The sequence below is a fragment of the Gigantopelta aegis genome, chromosome 6 (assembly GCF_016097555.1).
Source record: "Gigantopelta aegis isolate Gae_Host chromosome 6, Gae_host_genome, whole genome shotgun sequence".
Taxonomy (NCBI): Eukaryota; Metazoa; Mollusca; class Gastropoda; order Neomphalida; family Peltospiridae; genus Gigantopelta; species Gigantopelta aegis.
Window position 1 is genome coordinate 13,176,999 of NC_054704.1, and position 10,631 is coordinate 13,187,629.

Genomic DNA, 10,631 nt, shown 5'->3' on the forward strand with positions numbered 1-10,631 from the left:
TACCCCATGATTTTGTTTATTTTAAGAGTGAAGAGTTGTAATATTTATATGTAGCAGGTTTGGTGACATTTTTGTCTATGGAATTTGATTTGGTGGCATATACCCTATATATCATGGATTCGGTAACATGACACCATAAAGGCTAATATACCAGTTGACAAAAAACATACATACAAAATACATACGTACACACACGCACACATTTCATTTCAACTTATTTTCGTCCTTATATCTAACTCAGGTTCAATCACGCTGTCCTGGGTACGCACATGAGCTATCTGTTCAGGACAGAGGGTGAGTTGAGTTGTTGAACTCGCTTTGGGTGTAAGTCGATACTGGGATGCGAACCCAGTACCTACCAGTCTTATGTCCGATGGTTTAACCACACCGAAGCCGAGCATAGATACATATATGCATGCATACATGCATACCCCCCCCCCCCCCCCCCCCACACACACACACACACGCACATACATACATTAATACAAATAAATACTTTTAAATACGTGCAGATACATTCAAACAAAACCTGGAATTGCGTGTATGTTTTGATGGAGCTTTCCAAAACACACAATGTTATCAAACATCACGAATAAAAGAAACAACTCATACATAATCAATACACAGGGCTGATGTGTTGACACGCAACCGGATCAGGCCATCAAAAAGTCCGAATACACGCGAATGCCAGCTTTCAAATTCAGAGAAAATTCACCCAAAAGACGAAGAAAGAAGTGATATGATTTAGATCATAAACTGCTGCATGAAATAGTTATAAACATATCGATTTGCTTCCCAAAATCGGAAAAAGCAATAAACTGTATTCAGAAACCATCATTCCAGATCAGTTATAACACATTAAGTCGAGAATATTGCCAGGTTTCGAAGGCAAATATTCGAACACCAACAGACCAACCTGTGCTTAATAATGAACAAAATAAAGCGGCGTTGGCATTATTAAGACGTGTACACATTAATTGCTAATTTTAATGATGCTTCCTTACCAACTGGTATCTCCACTGCATTTGTCAAGGCTGTTCCGGCGATCAAGATCACAACCAACATCATCTTGCTCGCGGTTTCCGGTGAAACAATTCTCTTATACATCTTACATTTTTTCCTCCAGCTCTCAAAATGGCGGAAACGTCCACAGAAAAACTTGCTGGCAAAAGGTGTCAATCTTCAGACATCTCCGCTGATACCTTAATCCCGAGAGCTCGAACGGAATCCACAGTACGATGGACTGCACGAGACGGGAAATATCATTGTTTCTGCTGCTGCCGCCGCCATTTTCGTAAAAGTTGGAATTACCCCAGGCGTTGGGAGCCGCGGAGACTACAAGATGTACATTAGATACAACCGTTGTCTTTGCTTGCTTGATTATGTTCGGATTGTATCGGGTGAATCTGTAATCAATTTAGTACCGGAGTCGGCTGCACCATTTGACAACATACTCCATTATAAAACGGGCTCTTCGGCGAGGCACGAAAGATAGTGAATTAGGCCTCTAAGCGTGCCGTTACGATAATAGCGGCTCGCTGGCAACGCTGTAAAATATTGATATCGAATGAGGTATTTTAACAAATTCACCATCTCACACAATCTAATCCAAGAAAATAGAAGATCGCCTAGCCACGAGATCTCGGGGATAGAGAAAATTATATTTCCCTGAAGGTTAAATAACTTTGTGTATCACAGCGGAATTAACTGCTGTTTTCTCAATAACACGCGCATGCACACACATCATAATGTCAGAGACTTTTCATAATATTATTTTAAAGGCACTGACAAGCAGTGTTAAATATTTTGGCAATTACAGTTTTTTTTTTTTTTTTAAATAATTAAATGAAACATTGCTCCTAACTTTTGGCTTAAAATGTAAACAGTGGCAAATCTAATGTATTCCTGGTGGGTCCTGGTGTTTGTAGTAGCCCGAAAGATAATTTAAGTCAAACATAAAATGTAAGTATCTGCAACACTACGGTTTGTGACTAAAAAAAGACGTGCAGCTTTGAATACTCTTTTAGATCTTCAAGCCAAAGGCTCTCCCTGTTCCTACATCTCAATGAACAAATAATACTACCTACAATTCACATAGGTCAAAGCAACAGCAGCAGCAACAGCAACAGCAGCAGCAACAAATGCTATTTTACGTTTTGAGAACGCTGTCTCCTATGAAATGACACAGTTCTTTACCCCGTGTTTTTATTTACCTCTTGAATTTTTATATTGATGTGATCATCACATTATTTTGCATTTACCATAGTTTGACACCCAATAGCCGATGTATTTTTCGTGTTGGGGTGTAGTTAAACATCTATTCCATTCTATTCTATTCTTGTAAGTTTGACACCCAATAGCCGATGTATTTTTCGTGCTGGGGTGTCGTTAAACATCTATTATATCTACATGTATCTATCTATTGCTATAAAATGACTATATTATTTTACAGGATACGACCTCACACTGGTATGACCACTGTTTTGAATGTATTTCTTTCACTGAATTATCATATCATCAATATGTTGACAGTGATTCAAGAGTACATGTCATCACAGCTGTGATTATTCCAATGAGCTCTGTCCTGTACTGATTTTGATTTAGTAAACTCGTCTGGGAAGGGCAGTCCTCTTTGTAGCGGTCAAAAGCATGTATTGGATATATTTGGGAGTGATCCCCTTTAGACGATGCACAATATAAAGATTTATTGCATCAACCACTATTTTGCTAAATGCCCATTCGACTCTGCATTGTGCAGAGATATGTCTTGATCACGGTTTTGTCATTCAGATTTATAATTAAACGTGATACAAAATTAGAAATTACCCCCAGTTGATTCTCTTGGATATTTTCATTAAAAATCATAGGAAGAGGTGAAAATGGAACAAGAAGATCATATATCTGCATAAGACAGAGTCCGAAAGATCTTTGACAAGCTCATGATACAATGCGTCCATCAATTATTGTAAATGCTTCATTCATAGAACAGCCAATCTGAATAAGACATAATTCGTCTTTTGGAGGACCTTTGGGACATTATTAATACATTCAGTTCGTCTAATGAACATTTACAATGAAAACGTGGCAACAGTACTTCATAAAGTAGACACAATTCAATTGATTAAACACTACTTTGAAAGAAAGTTAAAGTTCGTGTTATTTAAAAGACACCACATTGATTTATTAATCATCATGTCTATTTTTAAAAAGGCACTTCGTGACGCGACTCGATCTAATATATCAGTAGTTATAAGAATTTTATGAATTAATATTATGTGCAGTTTTATTTTGGTTATATTGGATATGTGCATCTATGGTTTGCTGAGGACCGCCACACGAAATACTTGATATGTGCGTCTGTGGTTTGCTGAGGACCGCCACACGAAATACTTGATATGTGCGTCTATGGTTTGCTGAGGACCGCCACACGAAATACTTGCTTGATAAATTTCTACCTAAGACCAGAAGATATTTTCTACAGCTGTTCTGGAAGCTTGCATTCACAAATTGTCAAAATAATGTCAACGATGATACTAAATGTTCGCAGAAGGTGGCAACCTTGGCTCCTGTCACGTGCACATATAAAAATGATTGTATACTTAAGCTAAAAATTTACGTATACAATTGTTCGACAAAGTAAAAATTGACTATAGTAAAGCTAGTTTTTTTTTGTTGGATAGTTTAGTTTTGAGGCCAGTGTTGTTTCTAATATAGATTTACAGACGCATGAAACCGAATTGATACTTTCAAGAGTCTCTCTTATTACCAACTCTAATTGGTAAAACAAAGAAAGATAATCTGTTATTCTGCTATTTTTGAATGCTACAGAATCATTAATATAGCGGAGAGTGAAATTAAAACGTTTTTGTTTTTATTTAGTAAGATTTGTTACAAATATTGATACATATGCATACAAAAACAAATCGTCCAGTAATGGGATCAAAGTCAGAAGGCATCCGGATTACATGCGCTAAGTATATTATTTTTATAAGCTGTGCATCAGAGGGAATAGTTAATTTTATAAACTTTTGTTTTGTTTTGTTATTGTTGTTGCTACTGCCGATGAACATATTCGTTGTTGAATATTGTCTGGACTTTAACACAGAAGAGTACCGTGAAATCATTTATTTTTGTGCTCTTAAATACGTATGAATGAATAAATGAATGTTTAACGACACCCCAGCACGAAAAATACATCGGCTATTGGGTGTCAGACTATGGTAAAGGCAAAACGCAGTGATGGTCAACATCAATATAAAAATTCAACAGTTAAATGAAAACACAGTGTAAAGAACTGTGTAAAATACAAATATCACAGATAGATAAAATTAAAATTTAGAATATAGTCAGTATAACGTAGAAACTGTAATATACGTTCCGGATGGATTCCATGACATGTTGTTGTCCAAATATATCTTTTCGAGTTTCTTAAATACGTAGGTCAAAAAGGTAGTATTATATTTGTAGTATAAGTCCGTTGTGTTCTTGTAATCTACATGCCATAATTCTGGGCTAGTTTTGCCATTCCATTTATTTGTTGTTAAGATCAGTTGACCAAACGTATTACATTTTGTTCACCGGTTGCTAAAACTTGTACATTCCAATTTTCCAAACAGTTCAGCTGGTGGTATTTTGACGTCAACGCGTGAGTATTATTTGGCTGGAATCAATATACTGAAATGTGGAATAGACACACAAGGGCAACGCCAAACAATTTCAATTCAAACCCAGTAATACATCAATATAGCAAAAGTCCGTGACCGGCTTTTCCACAAAATGACCATCTGCACAGGACGTAGCAACACGAGGCCAACTACACAGAATAGCCAATAAAGATGGCAAATATATTGGATATGTCCAAGTTGTCCAAATACAGATGGCCATAGTATAAATTAGGTTACCGTTTTGAATACTGTGATGTTGATAGTCCATACTTCTGAATCTGAATTCGTCACATGGGACAGACATGAAATCGCTTCATACTAATTTATACAGCCGCATCGTTGGTACGTACACCTTGTCGAGGTATACAAAGATGCGATGTTAAATGTTTTTTGGTTTTACTCAGCTTTTGTAATTTTTTTATTAGGGCTATTTGCTTTCTTGTTTTCATTGTGTATGTGCTTGTCTCACTCTCAATGTCTGTCGGTATGTCTTTGTGTGTGTATCTGTCCCTGTCCCTGCCCCTGTCTGTCTCCTTTCCTGATCCAATATTTAACAATAAATGAATTTATGTTGATATTGTTCAGTAGTAAAACTGTAGCTTTAAGTGAATCAAATTATAATTACCTAAACACCTCACAGAATAATATCCATTATGTACTTCCCATATTTTCGCAAGATATTAACCTATTAGCATACTGTATGTTTTAATTTAAGATTTCCACAAACGGTCAGTTTGAATCAATAGCTTGACTATCTAAAACATTTTACAAGAACACTTTCTGCCCAACTGTTCATCGCATTAACCGTATCTTCATCAGACTCGAGTGTTAATAAGAGCATAGTAACAAAGCACAATTCAGTATGACAAGCTACTAACGACTTGTATTCATATGTTTTTTCTCTTCTTTTTACGCCGATTCCATTTTTGCAAAGTTGTTGTTTGAGTTTGACACCAAGACGCATGCCGTTCACCGATACCAGAGTGAAACCAAATCAATACACCATTGTAATCCGGTCTATAGGGAATAAAACAAAATGGAGGACAAGTGAAATAGAATCATGCTATTGATTAATGTAGGAGGAAATAATGCCTAACTTAGAAGATGTCGGGTTATTCTCGGTTGATCACGAGCACACAGCGGCATTTTCGTACAAGTAACGCAGGGTCGACAGTGTTCCCAGTTCTTAACCAAATGGCAGCTAAGGCATAGGGTGTGAATGTCCATTCATTATTTAGCAATGCAAATGGACGTCTGATTCAGGACAAATTGGTTGTGACATTTGTTTGAGAAATATTACAAGAATACAGAAAATTCTGTTCAGCTGGAGAACGTTAATCATCACTACACCAGCTAATTTGTTATTATGAGGCACAACTGCAATTGACCATAATAGTAATAGAGATATTTATCATAGAACTACTACAATATATCCATAATAGAGAGAGAGAGAGAGAGAGAGAGACAGAGACAGAGATAGAGAGATACATATATTAAATTTTAAGACTTTAGTGGTATCTTTATTATTTTTAGGGGGGAAATATATAGTTGCTTACAAATTAATTAATGAATGAATGTTTAACGACACCCCAGCACGAAAAATACATCGGCTATTGGGTGTTAAACTATGGTAAATGCAAAACAATTTTGATGATCAACATTAATATAGAAATTCAACAGTTAAATTAAAACACATTGTAAAGAACTGTGCAAAAATACAAATAGATCAAATAGATCAAATTAAAATTTAGAGTAAAAGTCAGTATCACGTAGAAACTGCAAAATAAGTTCTGGATGGAATCCAAACGATTCCAACACATTTCTCTGACAAATATACCCTTTCGAGTTTCTTTCAAATACTTACACTCCACCAAAATGAGGTGGAGGATCTTTCTTCAAGATAAATGAATGTGTCAAATAAGTATGGCCGATGCGAGAGTTGCTTACAAAAACATTACTAGTTTATACTGATAGTTGTAAATTCAGAAATATATGGGAATAAAATGTTTCACTCATGCATGATCATTCTCGACTGTTAATTTGTACAAACAAAAACCGACAAAACTCCAGTTGCTAGTTTTCATGTTGTTAATACTCTTGACGTGTTATCTAAATCCATACAAAATAATATAATTTTACTTGGAAATGTAACGCATGTTTCCCATCTTGGTAAAATGTTTTATTCCGAGAAGTGCACCACAGCAGATGATGTAAAAAAAAAAGGTCATGGTATGTAATACTCTGTCTGTGGGATATTATGTATAAAGGTCATAACAAAATTGGTAACGTTTTGGGTCCGATATATATATATATATATATATACATATATATATATATATATATATATATATATATATATATATATATATATATATATCTTATATTTTCACTGCAATCAAAGTCTGTGATATGTTGCAGATCACATATAGAAAGTGATAACTTTGCAAATGGGATGTAAATTAATCGAGGTCACGGCACTTGGTTTATTGGCATTTAAGCAAACGTACTAGGGTGACACTCCATAATTGACATATGCATTCACAGCCATAAAAAAAACACATTTCAATAACAATTTTACACTGAAAGCTGTCAAGCGTTCAGAAAAGAAAAAAACGTTATGCCTTAGTTTATTTGAATGACGTCATTCCAATTTGACGTCATTTCCATTCAAAAAGACACCGCACCACAATATTCTTACGTCATTTGAATATCTAGTGATGATGGGCACTCCTAGTTTCGCACAAACGTTTAGTACTTTTGTTTACAGGTCTCTATGCGTGTTTTCAGAACAAGCCTATTTGACACAGTGGTACTAGATGAACTAAAATTGCACATATGTTTTGCCCAGATGAAACTGATTCTTTTTACAACAAACACTCTCACATTTATCACCAATGGCAAGACGTGTGGCATTAACTGCTGTATCAAAAGTTCGGTGCACCTCGCACTTTGACACAGCAGGATGTTATTTGATTTAGTACTACCTACAAGCATACTGATAACATATAGGTTTGTTGACATTTAAGCAAACGTACTTGGGCGAGACTCCATGATTGACGTATGCATTCATAGTCATCAAATAAAAACATTTCAATGGTAATTTGACACTGAAAGCTGTCCAGCGTTCAGAAAACAAAAAATGTTAGGCATAACTTTATTTTGATGTAAGGACTTCCAAAATGACGTCATTCTTGTTTGACGTCATTTCCATTCAAAAATACACCGCGCCACATATTCTTACGTCATTTGAATATCTAGTAATGGCGGACTGGAATAAAAGTTGCGTGTACAGTTTACAAAAACACTTTGTATTAAGCTTGAGATTATATGATAAAGAGAAAATTACCCTCGAGTATTTCGGTATGGTCAATATCATATATTAGGAATAAAAATAATGTATTATGCTCGCCAGAGGCTCGCATAATACAATTTCTATTCCTAATATATATTGACGATACCGAAAAACACTCTGGTAATACCCCCCCCTCTCTCTCTCTCTCTCTCTCTCTCTCTCTCTCTCTCTCTCTCTCTCTCTCTCTCTCTCTCTCTCTCTCTCTCTCTCTCTCTCTCTCTCTCTCTATATATATATATATATATAGTTTTGTACAAATGCAATATACTCCTGAAGATATGTATTGTTATTTGGATGGGTGTTCCCAACTATATATGTAGAGACAATATGGATATTCAGAGTATCTCAACTCCTTTAACATTTTCCATTAAAACACATGTACTTGACTGACCCCTAGATTATGAAGACCGTAACAGACACATCAAAGCAATATCACTATTAAAAATACAATGTCTGAGGAAGGAAAATGAACATGACTACACCTGTATGTTAAATAATGACTTAACGTCGGTGTTGAAGGGGAGGGGGGGGGGGGGATCCTGCACACAGGGTGTGGGTGTCTTCAAGCCACCAGGTGCGGGACCGTCAAAACCATTGGCAGCTACCAATTTTCTTTACTATATTTTATGTATAGCCTACTGTAGTTGGAGGTTTTAAATAGTTATCTGGAATTATCACCCAGCTTTCACATATTTATTTTTGATTCATTACTTTCAAATACCTGTTTTTTTAAAATGACATAATTACCCGAACATCTATTTTCTTGCATTGATTTCTAATCCAGTTGAATACAATATGTATATTGGATTTATTCCTACAATCTGTAATACAGCATATTAACTAGCTAGTAACATTCAATAATGCAGCTTTAGCGATAAAATACATTATCAACTTACTCCAAGGTAGATAATCAAATCTGGCAACATTAAGTCTGGTCAGCTGGTGTATTAAATGTGAACGACAATACCGTATTCCCATATCGAAATCATATCTCTGTACACGGCTGTGTCGAAAGGCCAAGTTGTGATCAACAGAAAAACCAAAAACATAAAACAAAAATATTCATATTATGGCAAAATTTAAATAGTAATATAATTGATAAAAACAGTTAGAGCACAGTTCCCATCTTATCTTTCACAAACTATTCCATTTGTCTTGTAATTATGATATATAGAAAATGTAAGTATACACAAATAGTATATACTGAAATCAAACATTTAAAACAAGTCAAGTTATCTGATGGGTGTTATTAAATGTTAGACCAATGCATGCTAATAGACACAGTCAAAATCAGTAACCTTTTTATATCTTTTCATGGATCATTTGGTGAAACAACCTTTGAACAGAAATTAAATATGTTGGACTTCCAACAAATCAATTTAGGCTGTCATAAGACCATGTTTTTCATTAGAACCTGTTAGTGTTTACACTGGTCGTGGGCGAAGTGTTAAACTAGTTCGTTCAAGTCCTAAGCACTAATCGGAAGGGAAAAAAACACAGTGCATATAATTTGTTTCACTACAGGATCCAAACAGACTTCATTATTTTATTCAGCAGCTGCCCCGCAGAGACAAAAATTAGTACAATTGATGAGAAAAAGCGGATGGTTACGTTCAAACAAGAATACAGATGTTTTCGGTGTTTGTTGATGAGTTATTATTATTTGCCAAATTAATGTCCAAGTGTAAATGTAAATTCCTAGAATGGTATCTAAATCAAATAAAATTTAAATCACTTCCCTACTATTCAAATTGCAAACAAGAAATGCCTTTGTTTACTGACAGTTAGTCATGACTGATAACTAACGCATGACCTCCCGGAGAAAATCCTAAAATTCGGGCAAAAACAATAAAGAAATTCGAGGAAAAATGAGTTGGCCTGAACACTTTTCACCATGTATTTTCATTATTTTACCCCAAAAATGTAAAGCCATGTAAAAATGAGTTGCGATTCATTTGCAACCCTATATAGCTGTTTGACAGTAATGCTAATATGAATAAATGTTGTAATCCAGATTCGGGCACTTTTGTTTAATTCGGGCAAATATCAGCCTGCCCGCCATACAAAAATGGAAGCCCGTACCCCTATGGTAGTGGTAGTGGTAGTGGTAGTGGTAGTGGTAGTGGTAGTAGTAGTAGTAGTAGTAGTAGTAGTAGTAGTAGTAGTAGTAGTAGTAGTAGTAGTAGTTTACAACCCTATATATAGCTGTTTGGCGGTAATGCTAATATAAATAAACGTAATCCAGATTCAGGCACTTTTATTTAATTCGGGCAAAAAACAGTCTGCCCCCCCTCCCCCCCCCCCCCCCTAAAAGCTGAAGCTGAAGAATCCAATACAATGGAGTCAGTGCAACTTGAAGCTGCCCGTATCATTTACAGGACTTAGGAAAGGAACATCTCCAGACAAACTATATTATGAACTTGGTTGGGAACCTTTATATCAACGTCGCAAAAATAGTAACTTAATTCTAATGCATAAAATACTTAACGGCGAAACACCTCAATATCTACTGGATGAAATCTTGCCATATGTTAATCCCACTAATCGTTTTGCACTCAGAAATCAATGTCCATTCACTCCACCAACATGCCACTCTAATTCATATAAAAACAGCT

At 35.5% G+C, this 10,631-nt stretch overlaps 1 protein-coding gene across 2 annotated transcripts in view; it reads right to left on the reverse strand.

The window, feature by feature from the left end:
* Positions 1-1,265, reverse strand: part of LOC121376503 (glutamate receptor 3-like) — a 38,689-nt gene extending 37,424 nt beyond the window's left edge. For both annotated transcript variants that reach the window (XM_041504388.1, XM_041504387.1), the window contains exon 1: positions 1,005-1,265. In XM_041504388.1, coding sequence (XP_041360322.1) covers positions 1,005-1,107 — 103 coding nt within the window. In that variant the 5' untranslated portion in view covers positions 1,108-1,265. The remainder of the gene's footprint in view (positions 1-1,004) is intronic.
* Positions 1,266-10,631: the final 9,366 nt, after the last annotated feature.